Source organism: Exophiala oligosperma (assembly GCF_000835515.1).
Source record: "Exophiala oligosperma strain CBS 72588 unplaced genomic scaffold supercont1.5, whole genome shotgun sequence".
Taxonomy (NCBI): Eukaryota; Fungi; Ascomycota; class Eurotiomycetes; order Chaetothyriales; family Herpotrichiellaceae; genus Exophiala; species Exophiala oligosperma.
In genome coordinates this window covers 2991409-3015306 of record NW_015622822.1, presented here as the reverse complement: position 1 = coordinate 3015306, position 23898 = coordinate 2991409, and the positions used below count along the sequence as shown (strand labels likewise).

Genomic DNA, 23898 nt, shown 5'->3' with positions numbered 1-23898 from the left:
CCTTGCTCCGTACCCAATATGTTTTACATTATATGGAGTACTCTACCTAGGTAAGGAGTGATGGCCCTCGCGTAGTCCGGGATATGTATGTCTGTAACTCTTTACTACTCCGTATATCTCGTCTATCTTGCAGGACCCCTTCCAATCTACTGTACAGATGTCTCCACAGATCTGAGTGTCCTATCGTGAGTATGTATCTGATGGAGCACTCGGTATGTATGTAAGGAGTGATGATCTAATCCGTATGAGTATGGAAGTTCCGATGTTGCATCCTGGGCTCTTCACTTTGCTGTTGTCGCCCAAAGAGACTCCATTTGATCCGGACATGGAGATTTGTTGGATCGTTCTCTTCTCTGACGAGGTTTCAGGATTGTTCGTCGTCGACCACTAAGAAGTAACATCGTCCGGAACTGTTGGCCCCCTGAAACACCAACAAAGTGGCACCTTCGGACCTCCATGCGCCACGTTATCGATTCATCGCACATACTCTGTTTGGGTTGGACATCATTCGACACCGTTCCCATCTTGGCATCTCTTTAGTTGTCTCCTTTGTCGATTGTTCACTCCTTGATCCGTACTCCGTACTGCGTACTCCGTCTTTACTTCTCTTTTCCCCGTTCTAGACCCTTTTCGACCGGTCCCAGCTGGCAACGAAGATCGGGCCAAGGATTTGTTACTCGGTACTTTTTACGCAAAGTAGCAAGTTTCGAAACATGGGTGTTTTCAGACAGACGTGGTTCCATCTTGTTTTCTTTTTCCAACGTTCGGCAGTCGAGACACGGGCGACGCATTGCCAACAATGGCTGATACTGTCCTAGTAATACGCTCTCTCGGAAAGGGTACTCCTTAGGTAAGTATCAATGTGGTAGGTTTCTTCTCTACGAATACGGGGTACATTCCCTCTCTCTTTCCTGCTGATGTTTCTGTTTTGGTCCCATTTTTCATTTTGTTTCTTTTTCTTGTTCCCTTTCCTCATTTATGATATATTTCGCATCGGCTGGCCGAGAGAAAGAGTGTTGTGTGTGTGTGTGCTAGGCACAAGTCACTCCCTCACTCACTCACTTCACGTCGCCTGGTTGCGTCTTTTTTTCGGTGGATTTCTTTTATCACGACACGACAGACACGTTCACTTTTCAACATTCATAAAGGGGTTCCCTCGTGGGGCGTTTCGAGAGAAAAAAAAAGAAAAGAGAAGAAGGGAAATAAAAGACTACCGACAGTAGTCAATCAGTATGGCGATAGACAATATCCCGACTGGACATACCCTCAAACAGGCCTTTGAGTTGGACATTTATACTCCCGACGGGGTCCCTCGACCATTTGGATCCCTATTTCAGCATCACGATACCGACGACAAAGCAGCTACTACCGCAAACAACGTCCTCGTGGTCTTCATCCGTCATTTCTTTTGTGGTAACTGCCAGGAATATATCCGTCGATTGTCCTCGCCGGCGTCTCCTTTCCACCCTACTCGACGACGGGTTCACCTCGACTTTTCCAAACCAAACACTCACCCTCCCCCGTCCGTGGTCGTTATTGGACCAGGGTCGCCGAGCTTGCTCTCCTCCTATGCGGCCCTGACACAATGTGCGTACCCTGTCTACGCTGACCCGTCGACGCAGTTGTACGACATGCTGGGCATGCACAAGACTTTATCGATGGGGGGCAAACAGCCCGAGTACATCCAGCACAACCTCGTCAGCGGCGCGGTCAAGTCGGCGTGGCAGATTGTCAAACGTGTGGGGAATGGGGACGCTCTGGACGGAGGAGATTGGTACGTCAATGGAGGTGAATTCCTCTTTGTCTATAGGGATGGCGGCAGCAGCATGAATCAGTCGAGTTCCAAGGTGATGCACAAGTTGGGGTCAAGTTCGAACTCGTCACCTCCACGACCAGGATCGGGAACGCGGTCATCATCGAGAGAGACTAGTCATGCTGCCGGATCATCATCATCCTCGTTGTCATCATCGTCATCCTCGTCGCGATCGAAACCAGGTTGGGAAGTACGTTGGTGTCACCGCATGTTGAATTCTCGCGACCACACAGAACTTCAGGACTTGTACCACAACACGTGCTCCTCGTCGGCGTTGTCTCTGCCTCGGATCGGATCACGAACAGCGTCACCTGCCCCTCTCCGTTCGATTCTAGTCAATGGAGGAAATGCCGGTCCTTCGACAACCACCACCACGACAACTCAACTCCGTAATCCACGGTCAAGATCGAGATCAAGTGCCCGGTCATTGAGTCGAAGTTACTCGTCGGAATGTCTGGGAGCGTGTCCGGGCCCAGACATTCCCAAGTCGCGGGACGAAGCACTCCTCAACCAAGCCTTGTATGCGTCTGCGTCTGCTCGCCCAGGATCCAAAGCGAGTCTTCATCGACCTAGATCGAGAAGTGCCAGTCGGAGTTCGAGCCATGACAAGCATCAAAGGTCAAAATCAGTGGCGTCCCTGACGAGAGCCGAGGGAGATTTTGGGGAGGACGTGCCTGGGCCTCGAAAGAGCAGCAGCCTTGGCCGTAGTTTGAGTTTAGGTTTGGCTTCCAAGGTAGGCATGTTGGGAAGATCAAAGTCGTTGTCTGCGAAGGCGAGGGATCATCATCCTCGTATGACCCGGATGGACGGTGATGATGATGACGCTCATGCTAAGGTCACGAATGACTCCAGTGGTGAAGGAGTGACGGCTGGTGGGAGTGCAAGCACAAGTCCAAACGGAAGGAAACGATCGCTTTCCAGTCTTGTGAGGAGGTCTACGTCGAAAAAGAACAAGACGACGACACCTATCGTCTCACAAGTGAGACCACAGACAGCAACGCCTATACGTTCATCTTCACAAACACAGATCCGTCCACAAACTGCGACATCAACTCAGGATCAAAGTCAGACATTTACTCAGCCGTCGTCGTCTACACACTATAGACCTGATTCGGCAGTCTCGTTGTCTGCTACACGTCACGCACGTCACCATCATTACAAGAATGAGAAAGATGAAGATTCAAAAGAGGAGAAGCCGGGTTTGCCATCTTCTTCTGGTCATGCTCAAATTTTTTCTGACCAAACGAAAAGAAGGACACTTTCATTTTCTCCACATCCATCCGGCACAACCACGACAACAACAACAACAACATTATCTCAACCGTCTAGAAGAGCATCTTTTACCCTTTCTCGTCGACCCAAGTTACCGTCGTCGTCGAGGAGTACTAACAATCACAAAACGTCAAAAGGGGCGAGTACGATATCCATGGACGAGAATGGTATCATGTTGGTTGATGGTGTTGAATTTGTCAATGTGATAAGTTTGAAAGCTAGAGTTGATGATGATGATGAATCAAGAAGATCAAGACGAAGACAGAATCAGTCGAAGAACACTCGGAATCAGATTCAGAATCAGGACCAGACTCGGACTCAGACTCAGATCAAGACTCCCGGTCACATTTCAACTCAATCTCAGACTCAACCCCACAAACAGCAACAACAACAACAACAAGACCAACACCACGACCAAACTCATCAAATTCATCCTCGGACTCTACCTCACAGTCATACTCGACACCCGTGTAATCAACTTCACGTCCACGACCGCATGGCGGGATCGGTGAGACCGGTGAGTTCGACGACCATGATGGCACCGTTGGGATCCACCGGATCCACGACGGCGGCTATATCTGTTCAAGCTTGAGGAGAGGGAAACGAATGCTTCTTTCTATTCTCGTTGGCAAAAAAAGAAAAGGACGAATGAACGAGTGAACCCCAGCGCGCGCTCTGTTACATCTCAAAACAAGGTGGGGAGGGAAAATCACCATTCCCGAGGAGACGAACAAGTAGACAGTCAAGAATACCTTTATACTTCTGCAGAACTTTTGAGATCGATTCATTTATTTTTTTACTCTCAACCCCCCCCCCCCCCCCTTTCCCGCCTCGAGAGACAGGTGACACTCTTTTCTGTTCTCTCTAGCTTATTCTACAGTTGCATCAATTTCACACACACACACACAGACAGAGAGAGAGAGAGAGAAAGTATAGTACAGAAGATTGAGCACCAAAAACTGCCAAATTAGGAGCGATTCAATCTTCCCCTCGAAGCGTTGTACAAAGTTACCAAATGTTGCAATCTGCAACCTATCTTGTAACTTCATATTTGTTTAAAGTACGTCGAAGTGACTGTAAAACAAAACACTATCAGTACTGAAATTACTCCGTACAACAGGTCAGGATGGAAAGTCCGAGTACAATGTCTTGTTTTTACTACCATCATCACTCTTGAAACAAAAAGAGATCTCTCTCTCTCTCTCTCTCTCTCTCTCTCTCTCTCTATGCATATATTCATACCCATAATGCGTGGGTCTGTGATCGTTAATACCAATAAAAGTTCATGTCTCGTCTTTTTCCTCATGTACACGATGCATTTACACTCCTATTCCAGGTCTCTTCATCTCTCAATAGCTCAAGAGTATGCTACACTCGACTAACAAGTTGAGGTGAACTAGCCATGGATGTCGTTGCAAGGTTGCCATTGGTTGGGTCCTCGTTGAGTGAGTCAAACTGATCCCAAGATATCGGTGTTGAATAGTGAGAACCGACAAGTCCAGTATTGAGCTGAGACTGTGGTGCTCTGAGAGATTGGGCAGTTTGATGTGTCATGTTCATCGACCCGGTATCAAAAAGAGCTTGTTCCGACTGTCCTTGTGGGACGGCGCCGTTCGACTTTGCAAAGTTTGCCTGGTTCGTTTGTCCGTCTGCCGAAGTAAAGTCCACAAAGGAGTTTTGCGGATCGAAAGGTGTTGACGAGACTGGGTACTGGCTGTTTTCTAGAGTCACAGGAAGACCGTTCAAATGTGCTGGACTCATCATTGCATCCACGTTGACGCTGATTTCAGGAATTTGCTGACCTGGTAGGGCCTGCGAAATCGAAAAGATACCACCATCCATAGCGGAAGCAACAGTGGCTTGACCGATATTATAATCGGTGCCTCGAGAAGCGTCAAAGTCCATCCAACTGAAAGAGGAGCCACCGAATTGACCACCTGAAAAGTCCCAAGTACCGTTAGTATCGTTGGGCAGAAAGTCATAGTCCAGCGACTGTTGCGACAAGTCAGGCAATGGCTCAACGTAAGATTCGCTCGGGTCGGGTGTCATAGCCATGACCGTAGTCGGGGACGGAATGTGGGAACAGTGGGAGCTGGCCGGTTGATTGGTCCAAGAGTGTTGTGAGATAGGATATCTGAGGTATATGGCGTTTGGATCGGAACTTTCAGGGAAGTACTGTTCTAATTGTTGTTGAGAAACATTGGGAGTTCGCGAGAGGAAGAACGTCGGCCGGCCACCCATACAAGATGTCGAGTCATTTTCTTGCATAAACGAAACTGGCATCAAACCGTCGAATTCCGAATATGCTTGCTCCGCCAAGTTCTTCACTTGTTGCTGCGTATGGTTGATGGAAGTGGCATTATTGGGGTGATCAGGACAATATAGACAAGAGCAACCCGAACCACAAGAACAAGCTGCTTTCCACGATTGACTCATAGATGCGCTGGGGACTGCCGGAGTCGCAGTAAGGCTCGCTGAATCCGGTTGCTTCTCGATATTCTGTCGGTGTCGACAACCGCCGGTAGAGAGCGGCTGAGGGGACTGAGGTTCTTCTTTGACCTTTTTCGAGCCGCAACAACTTGATGTGGTAGCCTCGGGTGTTGTCGAGACGCCTCCTTGTCTCTCTCTCATCCGTCTTTTTCGATCGTGATACTCTTCATCGTTGAGCTCCTTTCCATTTGCGTCTGCCCACACCTTTTTCAAGGTCATTTTATTGCCATTAGCATCCTCCCACACGGGCTTGGGACTAGACGTTGCTTCTCGATTGATGATTTGAGGTCCGTCGACTCTGACGACCAGGTACATTTCTTGAGTGCAGGCACAATCTCTTTGACATTTGCATGTTTTGGTCGTGCAAGCGCAATTCCTTGGGCAGTGGCATCCTCTCCTCTGACCAGCAGACGGTCGGCCTGGTTGATTCGTTTCCGAGATAGGCCTTGTCCTTCCATGATCACATTTGTTCACGCGATGCCCCCTCTTACACGATTCACAAGCATATGTTTTTCCATTGAAGTGTTGAATCGGTGTGATTTCGGTGCGGTTGGCGGTACGTATCTTGCGGATTTTACCGTCCTCAACTCTACCAGTCTTTGGCGGGCTGGATACTTTCTCACCGGAGCGTTCCTGCATTGTGTCGAATCATTCAGAGTGTTAGGAGATGTTGTGTAAAATGGTCGTTGGACCCGAGGAAGGGAAAGGACGTCTGGAAGACAACAACTCGTTTTCGTTGTATTCACGGTGCTGAAACCCGAGGTCGAGGAACAGTCTTCAGGAGTTACCATGCGCTGCGGCGGTTGGGTGATTTGATTTGCAACATTTGGTGGAGGGGAACAAGCAGAGATCTTCAGATGTTCGACCAGGGACTCGGGCGTGGCGTGCGTGGGGAGGACGACAAGGGATTGGGGGGATACGGCCCCTAAGAAAATGCTCCGTAGGTTGCTGCCAGATAAATTTAGCGTCTCTGCTTACAGCCACCCAGGGGAATGTGACACTTGCAACAGGGGATCGAGATAGTGTGAACGGGAGAGATTTTGGTGGAGGGTTCTCGGGTGAGCCTCTCACTCGTACCTCGTACTCGTACAGTACGGTACAGTACAAATGCCAATGCGGTTAGACTTGTAGAAAAAGGGAAAGCGCACATCTCAGGGTCACGAAGAGCAAGTTATTCTTTCAGCCACAGCATACTGTACGGGGTTACAGCACAGATAATTGTCTTACTTCGGTCAGAGTCAATCGTTTTTTGCTTTTTTTTGTTTGAAAAAGAAGAGAACACAAAACTCCAGACTCGTATATTGCATATGGTACTTGGGTATCTCAATGTCAACTTCACCCCTTCTTGTCTAGAAATATATAAAATCATCGTGCCACCACCCATCTCCCATGGTCTTTTTGCAAGTCCCCTGCGTCCCACTTCTAGACAAAGACTTTCTTTTGAAGCCATCGAGTAAATTGTACAGCTCTCTTATCTATCCTCTCAAAATAGTCCGCGGCAATAAATATCACAAGCATTACCACAATGAAGCCTGGAATTTTAGCCAGAAATGAATCGCCCAAGAATCTGTGTCTGAATGGATCCGTCCAGTGTCGTCTAATTGTATGGCCGAGAGGTGGATGAATGGCGTACAAACCGAAAGATAAGTCGCCCATGTATTGAGAGATGCGCCAGTGGAATGGCGTTTGCAAAATAGGGTACGATTCGATGGCTAGGACGACCATAAAAGCCCCGGGTGACATCCAGAATACAAACTGAGCGTCTGTCTTATACCACGAAGGCACGAGGGAATTGAGAAACCCCCAAGGAAACGACCCCAAGAACCCCAGCTGATTACCAACTTTCGGTCTTGCCACTAGGAACAATCCAACAACCAGAAGAACGGGCCAGACGATCTTGCCAACGTCTGCCCGCTGGCCGAGAGCTGAGGGTCGCCTGTCCACACGTTCAGGTCGTCGACTCATAGAGAGATCGGCAATGAAGAAACCGGCCAAGAACTCTGCCTGGAAATGGACCTCCCACACATAACAGGCCAATATCATGATCCATGTAATGGCCATTCGACCTCTGGTGCTCAACTTGCATGTAGCAAGTATGAATAAGAAGAGGACCATACTGCCGCGATATTCGATGGGAATGGTCCAGAGTTGATACAGGTACTCGTTGGTCGACGGCGCTCCGAAGGGATTCATAAACGCGCCGGTCTTAATGGTAAAGTCGATTATCTGGTCAATGAGCCTCGGTTTGTACAGGCCGTGCAGGCCGTTGAACCACCCCATGCGGACAAAAGGAAAGGCCAAAATGCAGGCCGCCGCACTACTGAGATAGAGTCTGAACCATCGCCGAAAAGCAGATGAAGACAGCGCGTTCAAAAGGCCATCGGTATCTCCTTGTCTGGTCAGGATGAGAAGTCGATATCCGAGAGCGTAACCCGAGATGATGAAAAATATAATCACCATGCCTTTTCCCGAGTCGAGGAGGTTAAGGAATGGCTGACGTCGCCACCCGCCGGATTCGATGTCAGGCGTCGGAAAGATGTGAAAGAAGACGACAATAAGAGCTGCATAGCCCCTGAGGGCATCCAAGTAGGACGTTGGCCCTATCTTTCTACTTGGTAGTCCTCCTGGCTGCATGAATCGAGGTAGGGCGGGTAACAGGTACTGCTTCCAAGACTTGGGTACCTCGTATTTCTCCGAGAGCAGAGCCCATCTCGGTTCTCTGCTGGGCGCTTCAGCGGGTATTATATCCATGGTCAAGAGAGATCCGAGAGACTGCTCGCTGTGACTGAGGCAGGATGGGTTGCAGGTCGACCTTGAAAACGAGAGCAGACCACATGAAAGTACTCTCGCGCGGAGCCTTACCTGTCGCTCCCTTGATATTTATAAAATCCTTGGTCCAAGACATCATCAAACTCTTCGGTCGTTCATTACTCTAACGGTTGACCCCTTGGATTTGACGCATGCACCCTTGATATGAAGGGAGGCACGTGTGGCGGCGAGGTGGATAATGAGATCCAGACGCCATAGCCAGTACATGCCGATCGACTGGTTGATACGCTCATACTATGGTACTGTCAGGATCAATCACTCAACACTAGCTTAATTGTTAGAGTGGGATTTCGAAGGGGCGAGTCCGTGTCAAAGAACGCTTCTACCAGGGCCACGTAGGATACCTCTCTGGCCTTACCTAGGTAGGCATACATAGGCATACATAGGCTGAGGTATATTAGTTAGTGAGTTGAATGACACTGAGCGAATGCTGTATGTCTTGAGACGAAGCCCTTCAGTCGCGTTCAGTAGTATAATAACTTCGCCTGTGAAAGGCCGTGATAAAATCGCCCTTAGTGGGTACATGGCGTTTGGTGAGTGGATGGAAACCGAGACACCGAGTTCGTGGACCATCAAAGCTTGCCGTCATTTCGAGCCTTTGCTTCATGTCATTCCTGCGCCAATACGAGTTCATGTCCATTTCCTTTCAAGTTTGATAGCAGCGATCCTCGAGGAGGTGGGAAGGTACGAGCAGGAGCATGGGGTTGGAGATGAACGACGACACAAAGACCACAACCGACGCCTCGACGCGTGTACCCAGGAATTCCTCAAAACCGAAAACTCAAGAAGCTTCTCAATCTTCGTGGTTCTCGCTCCCGCAGCCCCTCAAGCGAATATTCGACCGCTTCCCCCTGATCGTCTACCCTGCAAATGTGCTCCCGCAAAGAGCACCGAGACGCCGGAATGAAAACATTCTCTACATTTTCCAATCCGAGGAACCACCCAGTCGAGATGCGCCCTCCTTTAATCCGTCCTGTCTGAAGTGGCAAGCATATCTCAAGTTCCATGGCATCCCTCTACGCACGAGGCCGTCGAACAATCATGCCTCTCCCACTGGCTCGCTGCCTTTCCTCCTGCCAGCGTCTCAAGAAAACCAGCGACCACCGTCTCCCGTGCCTGCCAATCGTCTAGCAAGATGGGTCATATCGCAAGGAGGCAAAGAGGAGGCTGTACACATGCGGCAAGATGCATACACGGCGCTCATCGATCACAACATTCGAAGTGCCTGGCTATACTATTTGTATTTGGATGACCAGAACTTCCACGCCGTGGCATGGCCAATGTACGTTGCGTCTGCATCCTCTTCATGGGCCGTGCAGACGGAGCTTGCACGCCAACTTCGCAACGCTGCTCGAGACGAACTGCTGAAGACGAGTACTTTGATCGACCAACAAGCACTGTACGATAAAGCGGATGAAGCATTCCAAGCACTCTCGACTCTCTTGGGGGAACAGAAATTTTTCTTTGGTCAGACAACTCCCGGGCTCTTTGACGCAAGTTTATTTGCATATACCCAGATCATCCTAGATGATGACCTCGATTGGCGCACGCCGGTGTTGAAGACGGCTTTGCAAAAGTATGAGAATCTTGTACAACATCGAGCTCGATTGGTTCGTGGCTTCTTCTCCGGCCGGACACCAAGTGTTCACTCCATGGATGAGTGAGAGTTACATATCAGCTCTTTTTGCAAAAGATTCCTCCAAACCAGACCTTCACTCCCAACCATTTCGCAGATCTTTCACCGAGACGAGGCACTAGAGACTGGTCTACGGATCTCTCCTTCATGTTGCCTCCGACGGTCTCGAAGCCATTTTTTGCTGCCTCGGCCTCGACTTCAGCAACAGTGTGAGCATAACTTGTGGGTCGAATCTTTTCTCCGGTATCAGGATCTACAAATCCAGCCTGACTGATACCACCCATCTCCGAGTGCATGTTGGTCAACAATAAATAGCCACCTGGTTTGAGCATTTTTGCCACGTGCTTGAAGAAGACCTCGACAGGGATATGTTCGAGAACTAGCGTCGATACAATGGCATCGGCATTCAACGCCATTTCAGACGCCGAATCCTGCTCAATCATGTCAAACACCCCGAGACTCAACTTGCCTTTGGCAGCACTGTCCTCTAGCCGCCGCTTAGCTACCTCAAGCATACCAGGGCTCACATCAAGTCCGACTACAGTGGCACCATCGACCTCGAGTAACGCAGCTGTATTCCGACCGGTCCCGCATCCTAGGTCAACCAGTTTCCACGGGCGAGATAGGCATGATGCTTCAAGGAGACTGAGTAAGCGTGGTATGAGAGTTTTCATTTCAATTGTGTCCAGAGCTTGCAGGAAATTCCCGTCTGTGTCGTACACTGCGGCCCAAAGATCGTAAGCTTGAGATGTCGAGAGGTAGCGGACTGTTGGGTCTGTTGACTGAGGTATCGCTTTGGCCGTCATATCGACGGTTTTGTACAGTTGAGCTTTGTATAGTAGATAGGCTGGGGTCTGGATAGAGATTGCCGCAGAGGTGGAAATCGCCTTTCAATGTGTAGAAATATACTGTGTACGCAGTAATTGTATACCTGGGATTTCGTTCGATTTGAAAATGTACGAAAAAATGATGACCGATAAGGAACAGCCTCTTTCGATCCGAAGCAAAAAAAGAACGGGTAGAATAGGAGTCCAAGTTGTGGTGAGGATCTGATTGATGGATGTGTGAGTAGGGAGGGTCAAATAGGGGGCGTTGTTGTAACAAGAATATAGATAGATCCCTGGACCCGATATCCCCATGCACTGAGGCTGTCAAAAATCCCTGAACACGAGGGAATGAGTCACGGACGCAAAACATCCATACCTACTCCGTACGTTACTCACCACCTACGCAAGGTAGTATTCGACCGTGTTGCATGCTTCGGCCGGTTCGTGTCACTGCAAAAAAAAACTAAAAAAGAATCGTCGTCTCCAAAGTCAAAAACACATCCTCCCAAGTCCATGTTTGAGCAATTGGGGGATCATTCTCTCGTCTCTCAGAAAGCCATATTTCGTACATATAACAAATATTGTTCTACATGGGTACCTTTGTATTTATTTCAAGAGGTACCTTGGAGTGTTCATTCCCCCTTACGCCGCGCTTCGATGCATTGTGCACACGTTGCTTTGTCATCCGCCATAAAAAAGTGGTGACCATGATGCTGATGATGATGATGATGATGTTGTTGTTGTTACACTCTAGACTCTCTCTCCCCCCTCTTTCCTCCTATATGGCACCGACGCCAAACACTCCTCCACCCTCCCTCAAATCCTCAACGAGATCTTGTACATTACTCAAATGCTTGCCTAGCAAGTTTTGTTTCTCTTCTGTCGTCCTGATATTAGCAGTCGAACTCTTTGCCGTCTCGGGACCGTTGACCGTCTCTCTTCGTCGATCGAATGCCGCCATGAGTTCTTTCCCTCGACCTCCTAAGATCGCGGTGTTGGTGGCGGATGTGGATGTGCATAACTTCGTGGCTGGCGTTTCGGGCATCAGGTAGAAATACAAAAACTCGACGAGTTTCAGCTTGACTTCGCGCGACGTGCTCCGGGATTTGAACAGGGACGTCACCACGAGCAAGCCGTCGATTGTTTCAAACGTTCGTGCGTTCTGGGGTTGGTCGAGTAATGATGTGACTAGAGCCATGATGGTGGATGATTGGATTGCGGGACAGTTGGACGGGTCGAGAAGGTCGAGGAAGAGCTGGCGAGGACTTGTTAGTGTGAGAGACAAGGAGAAACGGCCGGAACAAGACTTACATTCATGTATATCTCTTGTGAGAATAGAGCTCGTGAAGGAGGATGTAAAAGTAAAATTCCCTGGATCAGATCGAGTGTTTGTATGATGAGGATATCGTTGGTGCCGTTGCTTTCCTTGCCGAGGAGTCGCTCGAGACAAGATACCAGCCGCATTGCTATGTTCCATTGGAATGATTGTTGGAGTTTGAAGAATTCTCGAAAGGCCGGGTCTTCAGGCAATTCTGTGAGTTTCTTTCCCGTTGGAGGATTCGAGCCGAGTAAGAGCATCGATTGTCGTTTGTTGGTTATCGAGGTTTTGGAGAGGCATAGTTGGGCGAGGAGGCCTTCGACCTGACGCAGTCCTTTCCTAATCTTCTGCGGGGACGGCGAGGAGAGGTAGTCGAACGAGTGGGAGAGAAGGGTTTCCATTATTGACGACAGTGAAGGGCCTCAGGCTTGTGTTTATGGCGTCAAGATACTTTGAATGAAGGGTTTGTCTAGAGGTGTGATAGAGTAGGCACAACAGGCATGAAGCGCAGTCGCTTGAGAGTAATCCAGCAGTACAGGTGAGGCCCGTTGTCATGGCCGGATGGCGTTAGATCCAAACAAGCCGGGGACCGAAATTCTGCCACCACCTTTACGAGTACGAGTACGAACAGTCTGAACAGCCCCAGTAATCAAGTCTTACGGGGTCTCTGGGCCCGTGGCTTCCGTTGATCCCGGTGCCTGTACTCCGTACACTGGGATTCTCACAGCGAACTCATGCCCCCCACAGGCCTCTCCGTTGGCGCCTACGAGTACGACATCTCTAGGCCCCAAATGCCTCTAGTCACAAGTCCAAGCTGCATCATGAAGATCGATATATTGACGGCCCCAGTCAAGCCTCGCCATGTGTTTCGTCATGCGCCTCGGCGGATATCATGATGCCTGCTGGTGATGCGTGTATTCGCATGAGGACCACCACCACCTCGTCCACCATCCTCCTCCTCTCCGTATGATCTCGTCCCGACAACAATCGCATACTTGAGGCTTTCTCTCTCATGCATTCACTTGCCAGCGCTTCCATCCACCTTTGTGCATGACGTCTCCTCACTGTCTTGCGTAGAGAAATTTATTCCGGCTGCACATCTGTACCAAAGCCGTACGTCTGTCACCACCACTCTTCTCGAATCTCACATGCCCCTCTTCACCTGCACGCGAACCAGGCACCATGTCGACCGTCACAGAGAACCCGACCTCTCCCAACGCCATACCGGTCCGTTATAGCTCGGCCGGTGTCCGCGACGGAGTCCAGCATCAACCCTCCAAGTCCGTCCTCAAACCTCTCGCGGAAGACACCTGGATATCTAACAAACACAACTCCATGCCCCCACTGAGCCCTCCTTTACCTCTTATCGACCAGGCCAACAAGATGAGATACACGAAGAGAAAGTCCACCTCGGAGACCATCGCCCCGAGGCGGCTGAGTGAATGGACGCCACAGAAAGAGAAGATCATAATGGGTCCCTACGACTATCTCTTTGCGCACCCGGGCAAGGACATACGCTCCGCCTTGATCAAGGCCTTCAACGCGTTTCTCAGCGTCCCGCCACGGTCGCTCGAGATCATAACGAAGGTCGTGGGCATGCTGCACACCTCGTCGCTGCTCATCGACGACGTCCAGGACGGCAGTCAACTCCGGAGGGGCATCCCGGTCGCGCACAACATCTTTGGCGTCGCGCAGACTATCAACAGCGCAAACTACGTCTACTTCCTGGCGCTGCAGGAACTCCAAAAGCTCGACAACAAGGACGAGGCCATGGAGATCTTCACCACGGAACTCCTGAACCTGCACCGCGGCCAAGGGATGGATCTCTACTGGCGAGACACCCTCACCTGCCCGACGGAGGACGACTACCTCGAGATGGTGCAGAACAAGACGGGTGGCCTGTTTCGCCTTGCCGTCCAACTGATGCAGGCCGAGTCTCCCGAGAGGGGTCGCATAGATTGCGTGCCGCTGGTCAACCTGATGGGTTTGGTGTTTCAAGTGTGCGACGACTATCTCAACCTCTCGTCGGGCACGTACACCAAGAACAAAGGTCTCTGTGAGGACCTGACGGAGGGCAAGTTCTCGTTCCCCGTCATCCATTCGATACGGAGTAACCCGGCCAACTTGCAGCTGATCAACATCCTCAAACAAAAGACGACCGACGAGGGCGTCAAGATGTACGCCGTGAGCTACATGGAGAGCACTGGCAGTTTCGAGTACACGCGGAAAGTGGTCAAGGAGCTGAAGACCAAAGCCGCCGAATTGATTACCGAATTGGATGCCGGCTCGGGCAAGGGTGCCGAAGTGAAGGCCATCTTGGATAGGATCGATGTGGATATATGAATGAGGCGACCACTCCCCCGTCATAATTCATGTGCCTCAATCATGGGACGTGTGAAGAGCCGTATTGGACGCCCAAAAGGTCTTCAACAGATCACTACAACATTCCATTCATCTTCACATGTCCATCAGTGGCGAACTGGAGGTCGAGATTTTCCTTCTTTAGCGTAGAATGTCCCAGCACAGCGCAGTAAGAGAAACAGAGGCAGAGGGAGTAAGATCACTTAGAAATTCTGGCTCGAAGAATAATGATACCAATGTCCTTGATGTTTGCCTTTTCCAAAAAATCGTTTCAATCTTTCCCAAATCTATTCTTTTTCGCCATTGAGTGCTTGATGCCTGTCGTTTAGATGGTATTAAATCCGTCCTGAATAAGATGCAACTTTTTGTCTTTCTTGTCGTGGAAAGTAGATCAAGCCGTCGGCCTACAAGACCGTGCCGATCCCCCCACGTGAAGGGAATCAATCGTCTTCATCTGCTTCGTCATCGTCATCGTCGACCTCGAGCGAATCAATCGGTACACTTCCTTCAAGAGGAAACCGCGCGAATAAGAGCACAACGAACCCGACTATCGCCACGGCCTTCGTCACCAATACATGTATAAGTATCGATCGGCCGGTCATCTTTGAGAGGGGGGCCTGATTGGATGTGAGGAATAAGGGGAGAACATACCGCATTGACAGTAAACACCAACTCTGTCCGTCCTATGCTCGTGAACCCGGCAAAGACCATACCGAACACGAACGCTGTCGGCGGTTAAATTAGCAGATTGGTCCGGTGTACGAGCTGGGGTGGAACGATCAGGAGGGAGGGGGTAATGTCAATTGACGTACTGGTAGAAAGTCTCGCCATATTCTCCACCAGACTCACACCGGCGAGAGCGTCGGTGCGCTCAGAACTGCTGGCGCCGCTGCCGACCATCTGCAATATCGTGCCTTTTGACGCCGACCCCGTACCCGCTGCGAACGGAAGGACGGCGGCGACGAGGTACATTTGCCATCCCTGCCGGACAAAGGAGCAGAGGAGCGTGAGTAGACCGTCGGCGATGAGGGAGCTGATTGTTTCACACAAAGGTTAGACACGGGATGTTGCAAGTCACAGTGAAGAAGAGGATGAACGAGAGCACGACGGTATATCTTACGTACCCTCGTGTATATGTGAGGTCGAAAGTGAACGTTGTCTGTTTCTTGCTCGCGGCACGGTCGCTGTTGGTGTCCACTTGTCTGGCAGTGGCATTATTATTCTTCTTGCTCGTGCGACCCAGCAGAGGATCTCGCTCGGTCGTATCGCTGTTGGACTCTGTCTGTTCCAACGCGTTGCGTTTACGTATCCGCGCCTGGCGAGCTGTGGTGAATGCTCGACCTAGAGAGATGGCCTTGGGAAAAGCAAAGGTCAAAAATACACCACGGAGCATCGAGTACATGAAGATCAGCCAGCCGTTCTGCTGGGTGCCGAATGCAAATACATCGGTGGCGTAGAGCTGGAGAAGCGTGGGGAGGTATCCTTGGAGTAATCTGTCAGCTGGGAAGCACACAGGTTAAGCAGCAAGTAGTCGCCTACCGGTGGCTAAGATGGCCAGAAATACACCACATGCCAATAAGAAAGCACCATATTCCGTACGTACAACGCCGTCCAGGCCAATAAACTTGCGCGGTGCAAACACACCCAATGGTCCAAAGAATCGCTTCAAGCCCGTCTTTGTGCTGGGTCTGCCCTTTGCGGATTGAGGTTGGGACGACTCCCGGGTATCAGGAGCGACGTATGGAAGGAAAATTGCGACATAGGCACAGGCGCTCATGAAGAGTAAGAACGTAAGTCGAAAGGGCGCCTTTACTCCGAATATCTCAGCGACAACACCTCCGACAAGAAATCCAATGGCGGACCCGAACATCATAGCCCCTGTCAGCCGTCCCAAAGCAGCAGTTCGGCCCTCGTACTCCACCACCTCTGTGATGAAGGTGTTCAGCGCAAGCAAGTAGCCGCTCGGTCCTCCCAAGATACTGACAATCTGGCTGCACTGGATAATGATGATACCTGTACTACCCCATACTTCGACGCCGATAGTCTGCACCAGCAGTCGTAGAGCAGGAAATAAAACCTGGATGAAGAGAGTCCGCTTCACGCCGATACGCTTGATCAGGCTGCCTGTCAAAAAGAGGTTGAGCAAGCCGAATATCGTGGTGCTCGCGCCGAGGAGAGACACAGACAGCGCAGTTGAGCTTTCAATTGCGTGGATAGAACACCTGTCTGGTTTGTCCTTGCCGCTGTTGTCGAAAGTGTAGGCCAGCATGGGAAGGATATGTGAAGAGGGGCCCGAAGCCGGGACTGAAGATGGGGGAGGAGCTGAACGATCCTTGTAGTAGGCATCGCAAGTCATGAGTCTAAAGACGTATAGTAATGGTACTTGAGTGACACCAAAGCTTAGACTTGTTAGGAATGCGCACAGTTGGACAAGGTATCTGATCGAGTGAGGCCAGACAGGTTCACCATCCTCCGTGCCATCTTGGGAGTGTTTAGGTCTCTCGGGAGGTAGAGTCTCTTGGATCGCAATACTCTCTGTCATGCTAAATTCCTGGGACCTTGTGCGGGTGAGCATGAGAGATGGCCTCTCGTCGAAATCCTCATGGCGGGCAGTGTCGTCGTATTGACGACGCCCTTCGGAGGATGCCCGGCGGCTGTCGTGACTGGTGCTAAAGCTGGTCATATTGTGCCTCAAGGTCCTATATCTCGCCAGATTATTGCCTTAAGCATTGACATTTAAGCACATTTAGCATCTGGGCCGTGGATAGTCCTATCTCAACCCATATACAATGCTGGTGAATATCTCGATCCTCTGTGAGTCGTTGGGGTGAGTGATTTGATAGGAGAGGATTCATCATTGGGCGGCGTCGGATTATCGGCACAAAACCCCGGGCAATCAATACTAGCTTCTTTAGGCTAGAGACTTATCCCCGGACGCTGCTTTATCACTTAGAGGCGCTCGCCGAGGTTGGCTACAGCGACTTCACACCTTTCTTCATCATCTGACTCGGACTGAATTTTGCCGTACACTTACACGTCTGTCCAAAGGATCCTTGAAAGTTTCTGATGATGTAGGTGGTTGCGAGGCGTCGCCGCCGCCGCCAAGTCTCCTGATATGAGTGTGTCAAAGATTACCAGAAGTCGTAGGGGTTGTTTGGCCTGTCGTTCGCGGAGAATCAAGTGTAATGGTAAGACTGTCTACTCATGTCCTCTAGATCCCACAAGTTCACGTACTCACCGTGAGTAGAGGCGCAACCGGCGTGCCAAAGATGCCAAAAACTTAACATCACTTGCCACTACGGGGGACTTCAATTGACCTGGCAGGATGATAGTGAAGCACGAGGTGTGTCACATGGGCGACAAGGCATTTGGAGGAAGCATGGCAAAGAACTTCCTGAAGTCGCCGAGGAATTCTCTGTGCCATTCTCAGAAGAATATCGATCTCCTAACTGGGAGAGCCTCTACTTCTTGAACACCACTTTCCAAGACATGGCTCTGTACTACGGGGTTGATTCCAACGCGCAGGCCGACGATGACGACGCTGCCGAAAATGGATCGGTATCAGCTGCCGAGCTTGACACACGAGGAAGCGTCGAGCAAAGACGGCCTGTGGCCGAACGCCAGGTGCACAACTCGATGAATATGCTTCGGCATAGTCTATCAACATTTCCGGTTCAGAATCGTCCTGATGATTCGGTTCTCCTTTCCTACTATGACATGGTGATCTGTGCCTCACGAACATTACTCGACGACGAACAACACAATCCTTATCGGCACGTTCTGTTACCAATGGCGTTCAACTCTCCAGGTCTCTTTCACGCAACCTTGGCAATATCCGCCTACACTTTGCATTTAAGGGAACCCAAATTTGCGGTCATCGCTCTTGAACATCGACAGCAGGCGCTTCAGGCTTTGATTCAGTTGATTAATCAGGAAGAAAGCGATTCCAGAACCATGGACGAGATTCTTGGATTGATCCTCATGCTTTGCTGGTACGATATCTCCGATCGATGCCGCTCATCTTGGGTTAAACACCTTGTTGGATTCCACGGGCTTCTCCTACGTCGACGGGAAAACACCAATATGCAAACATCACTGCTGAGTCAACGATTACAGAAGTTTGCCCATCAGTACTTCATATTCCACCTCGTCCTGGCAAAGGCGACATTCCACGATCCAAACACGGAATTTGGCAATATACTCATTTCAGATTTTCTTTTTTCAACAACCAATATTACCTCCACTTCGAACAGCATACTTCCTACCTCACTAGAAGAGATACTGCCTCTACCTATAGCTGAGCCACATGTCATGTCCTCACAGCCTCGCCTTGATGATATTGACCTATACATGGGCTTCAGTAATTCCTTGTTGTTGCTCATTGACGAAATAACGAGTCTAACAAAGGCTGGTTGCAGTGATAATTCCACCCAGCACAATCTGGACCTGTTAACTCGTGCACACCGAATCAAGGCTAGTATTGAGAACTTGAAAGAGCGCGATTCCGAGATTGGCAACTCCTGCGGTTTGATCGATGAAGGGTCTATCATTATTGCAATCGCTGAGGTTTATCGCCTCGGTGCCCTTCTGTTCTTGCACGAAGTCCTTTCCAATCCGGACTTAGCATTCCCGTATCACAAGCGTGTGTTCACACCGGACGAAAGAGATGTCTACATGTCTGGCATTCTGGACATAGTTAGCTCGAATGTGTCGACAATCTGTGCGGTCGCTACCATGCCGCTTTGGCCCCTCTTCCTTGCAGGCTGTTGCGCTACAAAGGAGAGTGATCGAGTCAAGGTCCTACAAATTTTTGAACATACCGAGATGCAATGCCGGTTCGGAAATGTCATACCTGCTCGAATGACACTCAAAGCATTATGGCGCCAACAAGATCTCAAGTCCGATGAGCCGATACAACCCATGAAGCAGAAACGAGCATCGACAGCGAAATTCAGACATGAGGGTTCATATGTTTCATATGAATGGGAAAGGATCCTTGATCAACTAGGTGGATGGAAGATCAGTCTCACATGATTGGTATCGCCGGTGACGAATAATCTATTGCTCTGCAAGGAGATTGGGTGTTCTCATGCTGAGATCCCCCCCAGCAAAGCTTCCCTCACCATGATGCGAGTCCGTGGCGCAAAGACTCGTTATAACCTTGCCTCTCGGCTCTTGAATTGAGCTCTATTTCTTCCCTGCCAGCCTGGCAGGTCACACAGCTCCATCTCAGGATCCATATGTGCTAAGTTTTTCCCGGAGACGTCCTGGCCCGGCCGCCATCTCCAGCTCTCTGCAATGTCGGCGTCTAGCTTTCCCTCCAGCATATCGGCGATGTACTTGCCCAGCACTGGCATGAACTTGAAGCCGTGTGCGGAACCACCCGCCGCAACGAAAAGCCCCTTATGTTCTGGGTGCGGAGTAATCAAGAAGTGCCGGTCTGCTGTATCGGCATCCCAGCAAAGTCGTGTGAAAGAGAACGGCCTATTCGCCAATTCAGGAAATACCCGCTCGAGATTTCGACGCATAGTAGCTTCTATGTCCTTTGGAAGTCCGTCCTGAGGATTCTCCACGAAAGTATGTGGCTTGGAAATAACAGAGCCGTTCCTGCCAATCGGGACGTGATTTGTGATGAACTTGCTATGCGCCATCTTGAAGATACCATTCGTGGTTGGTGGGAAGAAGTAGCCAAGTTCTAGATTGTCCATGATCGGTATCGGGGCGTAGTGCTTCGTCTCCTCAGCCGAAAGTTGGATATGGGCGACACTATGCCCTTTGGCTGTAAGCTGACCCTCCATATCAATGAGCGAAGGGAGCCAAGCACCAGCAGCCAGCACAACCACATCAGCACTGTGAATAGTACCGTCGAGTGTCCGGACACCAGTACATTCTCCGCTCTGGGATGTGATCACCTCTTGTGCGAAGCCACGGCGACCGCTGATGTATTCGACCCCTTTAGCGCGAGCATCCTCAACTAGCCGTACCACAGCCTCGCCTGAAGCAACCCATCCTGCAGTAGGATTCCAGACATTGATATTCCATCCATCCAATTTCCCTTTCACTTGGGGAAATCGTTGTCTCATTTGATCTGTTGTCATGATCTCGAGACCGCTGACGCCCAATTGCTCGGACACCTCAATCGACCCCTTGACGAAGGGCACAGATAAGTCCATGGCGCTCAAAACCCATCCGGGAACATGATAAAGTCCATCGAAGAGCTCAGATTTCCATGCTTCAATCGATTCTAGCCCTAGACGGGCATACAGTGGCTCGTTGTAGTCGAAGCGAATAATCTTGCTGATATCTGTGGATGCCGCATCGATGGAAGGGTACTCATATCGGTCGAGTACTCTGATAGATTTGTAGCCTCGCTGAGCCAAGTGGTAGGCAGTCGATGTCCCAAATGCTCCGGCGCCCACAATCAAGATGCGACTATTGAAATCAACCATGGCGTACAAAGTACCTGCGTGGAATTGGGGATGAGGATTTATTGATTCATCAGCTCCCCTTCGCAAAGTCAACGAACTCCTGGCATAGACAGGTAGCAATTTGTCGCTGGAAAGCCACACAACCTGCTTCCCAAAGGCGTTGGTTGTCTCGTGCAGGTACCGGTGCTACTCAGCAATCTATTCAGAATGTCGCCTTGACCGCCTTAAACCATTACATACCTACCAACTGAAGATCTCCTACGCCCTACCAGAACTTACAGTGCATGCCACTCAATATCATGATTGATCAAGAACCGGGTCCAGGGAAGGTCGATCCGCAATCCACACTCTTGGTTAGTTTTCGGAGATGTGAGCCTTCTCCACGCCTCCAGCAGCGTACCGACCTTCCTCAAAATTTGGGTGCGGGTATGGCTTCCCCAAGATGGTCTATCGTGCTATACCCGTGTCAAATCTAGAGTTTTGTCCCGTGCTTGTCCCCGAGACCGGGACCGGTGATGGAGACAGGGCCTGGGCGCGGAAAGACCTTCTGGTTCTACAGGTGCTAGCATAACCTTTGCACAAAATGAAGCATGAGTCGGAGTCTGTCAGGCATGCCGCAGGGGGCGGGTGGGACATGTCTTTGATCTAGAATTGGTGCATATCCCATCATGGACCACGAGCTCGCCTATTTCTCTGGGGCGATTATTGTAACTCATGATGTCGATTGAACTATCTGGGGCAACATCTGTCATGGTGCGCTTTGCTATCCAACTTGTCCCTAGAGGCTAGCTTATTCCCTTCAAAACGTAGCTTCTCTCTCCGGCTGTCGCTAGCTGAAAGCCATGCCCATCAGTAGATGTAGACAAACGTCTTCTTTTCCTTGTCAGTCAAGTCCTGGAAGGCAGCGACCATATTTCCATCCGTGCCGTCTGCCACTTGCTCACTCTGCTCCACCTGCGAAGCTCTACGCCTGTTCTCCGAGATGCAGAGTAGAGCGTAGACTCCTATGGACACGATGGCCACGACGATGCAGCAGAGTAGTCCAATGTACCCGTGCGAGTACGCCGGAGCATCGCTCGAACGAAAGACCTGGGGGCCTAGAATGTTGCCCAGGCAGTAGCTTAGGAAGAAGATTGCATTCATCGTGACCTTCTTCGAGTGGCCGGAAGTATTGGCCATGGGAAGGGAGGTCGACAGGACGTACGGCGCCCAGTATGTGTAGAAGCAGTAATAGCTGGCCAGAAGACCGTGCTGGTTCGACCGAGGCAGCTTCCACATCAAGATCGCGCAGATCATGGGGACGATGTTGCTGACCGCGATGGTGAGGCAGCGAATGTTCTCGACCTTGGCGCAGATGAAGGCGAGGATCAGCTGCCACACGGTGGCGAGGACACCCGTCGGGATCCCGAGCAGAGTGGTGTTCAGTCTCGAGTAGCCCAGGCCAGAGACGATGATGGCCGCGAAGGTGATCAGGCCGCCGTTGGGGATGTTCTGAGCCACGGCGAAAACGGCGAGCGCCCACGTCTTGGGGTCGGCGAGGCACTCTCGTACTTGGTACCACTTGATCTTTCGGTCCTCGATCCCCGTCTTGTTGTCCTTGACGCGGACCAGGCTGATGAACTTTTCCCGGTCGCTCAACCAGTTGCAGGTCACGGGGGAATCGGGGAAGAAGAACCAAATCACCACGGCCCACAGCATCGAAAAGCCTCCCAGGACGAGGAAGAGCAGGCGCCAGGGTGCGATGCTGGTGTGGGTGTGTCCGATGCCGTAGCTGACGATGCCGGAAAAGATGGAGGAGCCTTGGTTGAACCAGAAAGCAACTCGAATCGGCTGCTCCTTGTTCGTCCACCACATGACGGTCACGATGCTGATGATGGGGAACAGCATGGCCTCGCACATGCCCATGATGAAGCGGCAGGCGGCGAGACCACCAAAGTTGTGGGTGGCGGCCATGCACATCATGATGACCGCCCAGGCGAAACACGCACCCGCCAGCAACTTCCCCACGGGGAACTTTTGTATCAATATGGCGCTCGGGTACTCGAAGGCGAGATAGCCAAAGTAGAAGATGGAGCCCGTCCACGAATACTCGCCGCTGGTGAGGTGGGCGTCCTCGAGCATGCCGTAGATGGCGGCATTGGAAATGATGACCTTGTCGACGGCGGCCAGAATGATGGTGGCCGCCATGAGAGGGAGGATGATGAGGTCGATTTTCCAGAGCACCTTGCGGGCCTCTTGGTGACTGACGGGGTTGTCGATGATGGACCGGTCCAGTTTGGCCAGGAAGACGGCGGCGACATCGGCGTCACGAGAATCGATCACGGCATCATCGCCACCAGCGACTTCGACATCGCTGGACTTGTCCACCGGCTCGTGAGAGGTATTGGTATTGGGAGGCTTTTCGTCGGCCATTTTCGGTCACTCGAGTGATATTGCCCGGCAAACAGTAGAGGAGAGAACAAATAGTAGTTAATCCCTAGAGCAAGGTCGAAGTGCAAGAACGAGCTTTCGAGCTTTTTCAACAGTCTGAAGGATTCACTGGTGAGGTGTGACCTGGTGTCTACCGAACACGAGGGGAGCCATGACAACCTTGTATGTATTTATCACTTCTTACCAGGCCAGCGGGATGGGATAGTTCGAGGCTCTCTGGGCTTAAGCGAACGCGTCGTTATCAAAGGGGAGGGGTTGTGTTATCATAGCAAAAAGGATACGGATACCAAGGGGACCTTTCGGCTTAGCATGCAAAGTCATCTATTCCCTGCAGTGCTTCGCACGAATACCCCGACCTTAGCCGGAGATTTAGGGCCACCCACAGAGTTGCCCGTTAAACGCCACATTGGAAAGGCGACGTCAAGGTTACAGGGGGGAATTTGGTATGTTGGCCAATAACAGAGATGGTTGTGGTGGAGGATCAACATTGGCAA

The 23898-nt window shown here is 50.8% G+C and overlaps 11 protein-coding genes across 14 annotated transcripts; 4 read left to right on the top strand and 7 right to left on the bottom strand.

The window, feature by feature from the left end:
• Positions 1-1232: 1232 nt before the first annotated feature.
• On the top strand, positions 1233-3677 carry PV06_06381 (uncharacterized protein; the record flags this gene model as incomplete). The annotated part of the gene is made up of 1 exon (XM_016407488.1): positions 1233-3677. One exon carries the CDS (start codon positions 1233-1235, stop codon positions 3675-3677), a length of 2445 nt encoding a protein of 814 aa, XP_016263092.1.
• Positions 3678-4275: 598 nt separating this feature from the next.
• PV06_06380 (uncharacterized protein) lies at positions 4276-6564 on the bottom strand. Its single transcript, XM_016407487.1, has one exon. It carries the CDS (start codon positions 6212-6214, stop codon positions 4454-4456), a length of 1761 nt encoding a protein of 586 aa, XP_016263091.1. The 5' UTR covers positions 6215-6564; the 3' UTR covers positions 4276-4453.
• Positions 6565-6863: 299 nt separating this feature from the next.
• PV06_06379 (uncharacterized protein) lies at positions 6864-8438 on the bottom strand. Its single transcript, XM_016407486.1, has one exon. It carries the CDS (start codon positions 8324-8326, stop codon positions 6998-7000), a length of 1329 nt encoding a protein of 442 aa, XP_016263090.1. The 5' UTR covers positions 8327-8438; the 3' UTR covers positions 6864-6997.
• A 575-nt stretch (positions 8439-9013) lies between these two features.
• PV06_06378 (uncharacterized protein) lies at positions 9014-10982 on the top strand. Its single transcript, XM_016407485.1, has one exon. The coding sequence runs from the start codon at positions 9103-9105 to the stop codon at positions 10066-10068; it is 966 nt and encodes a 321-aa protein (XP_016263089.1). The 5' UTR covers positions 9014-9102; the 3' UTR covers positions 10069-10982.
• Positions 9895-11109, bottom strand: PV06_06377 (uncharacterized protein). Its single transcript, XM_016407484.1, has one exon. The coding sequence runs from the start codon at positions 10844-10846 to the stop codon at positions 10079-10081; it is 768 nt and encodes a 255-aa protein (XP_016263088.1). The 5' UTR covers positions 10847-11109; the 3' UTR covers positions 9895-10078.
• A 380-nt stretch (positions 11110-11489) lies between these two features.
• PV06_06376 (uncharacterized protein) lies at positions 11490-12676 on the bottom strand. The gene is made up of 2 exons (XM_016407483.1): positions 12179-12676; positions 11490-12122 (listed from the first exon to the last, which is right to left on the bottom strand). Exons 1-2 carry the CDS (start codon positions 12584-12586, stop codon positions 11646-11648), a joined length of 885 nt encoding a protein of 294 aa, XP_016263087.1. The 5' UTR covers positions 12587-12676; the 3' UTR covers positions 11490-11645.
• Positions 12677-12947: 271 nt separating this feature from the next.
• Positions 12948-14800, top strand: PV06_06375 (uncharacterized protein). The gene has a single exon (XM_016407482.1). The coding sequence runs from the start codon at positions 13368-13370 to the stop codon at positions 14526-14528; it is 1161 nt and encodes a 386-aa protein (XP_016263086.1). The 5' UTR covers positions 12948-13367; the 3' UTR covers positions 14529-14800.
• Positions 14170-17374, bottom strand: PV06_06374. Of its 4 annotated transcripts, XM_016407479.1 has the most exons (5): positions 16086-17374; positions 15671-16028; positions 15359-15579; positions 15198-15271; positions 14170-15106 (listed from the first exon to the last, which is right to left on the bottom strand). In XM_016407479.1, the coding sequence occupies exons 1-5, from the start codon at positions 17227-17229 to the stop codon at positions 14987-14989; spliced, it is 1917 nt and encodes a 638-aa protein (XP_016263083.1). In that variant the 5' UTR covers positions 17230-17374; the 3' UTR covers positions 14170-14986. The 4 variants fall into 4 exon arrangements, with proteins under 4 accessions (XP_016263083.1, XP_016263085.1, XP_016263082.1 ...); XM_016407481.1 differs by having other exon boundaries at positions 15198-15579; XM_016407478.1 differs by having other exon boundaries at positions 14170-15271.
• A 184-nt stretch (positions 17375-17558) lies between these two features.
• Positions 17559-21853, top strand: PV06_06372 (uncharacterized protein). The gene is made up of 2 exons (XM_016407476.1): positions 17559-17734; positions 17794-21853. The coding sequence occupies exons 1-2, from the start codon at positions 17662-17664 to the stop codon at positions 19578-19580; spliced, it is 1860 nt and encodes a 619-aa protein (XP_016263080.1). The 5' UTR covers positions 17559-17661; the 3' UTR covers positions 19581-21853.
• PV06_06373 (uncharacterized protein) lies at positions 19700-20995 on the bottom strand (the record flags this gene model as incomplete). Its single annotated transcript, XM_016407477.1, has 1 exon — positions 19700-20995. The coding sequence occupies one exon, from the start codon at positions 20993-20995 to the stop codon at positions 19700-19702; it is 1296 nt and encodes a 431-aa protein (XP_016263081.1).
• On the bottom strand, positions 21775-23386 carry PV06_06371 (uncharacterized protein; the record flags this gene model as incomplete). The annotated part of the gene is made up of 1 exon (XM_016407475.1): positions 21775-23386. One exon carries the CDS (start codon positions 23384-23386, stop codon positions 21824-21826), a length of 1563 nt encoding a protein of 520 aa, XP_016263079.1. The 3' UTR covers positions 21775-21823.
• Between the last annotated feature and the right edge of the window lie 512 nt (positions 23387-23898).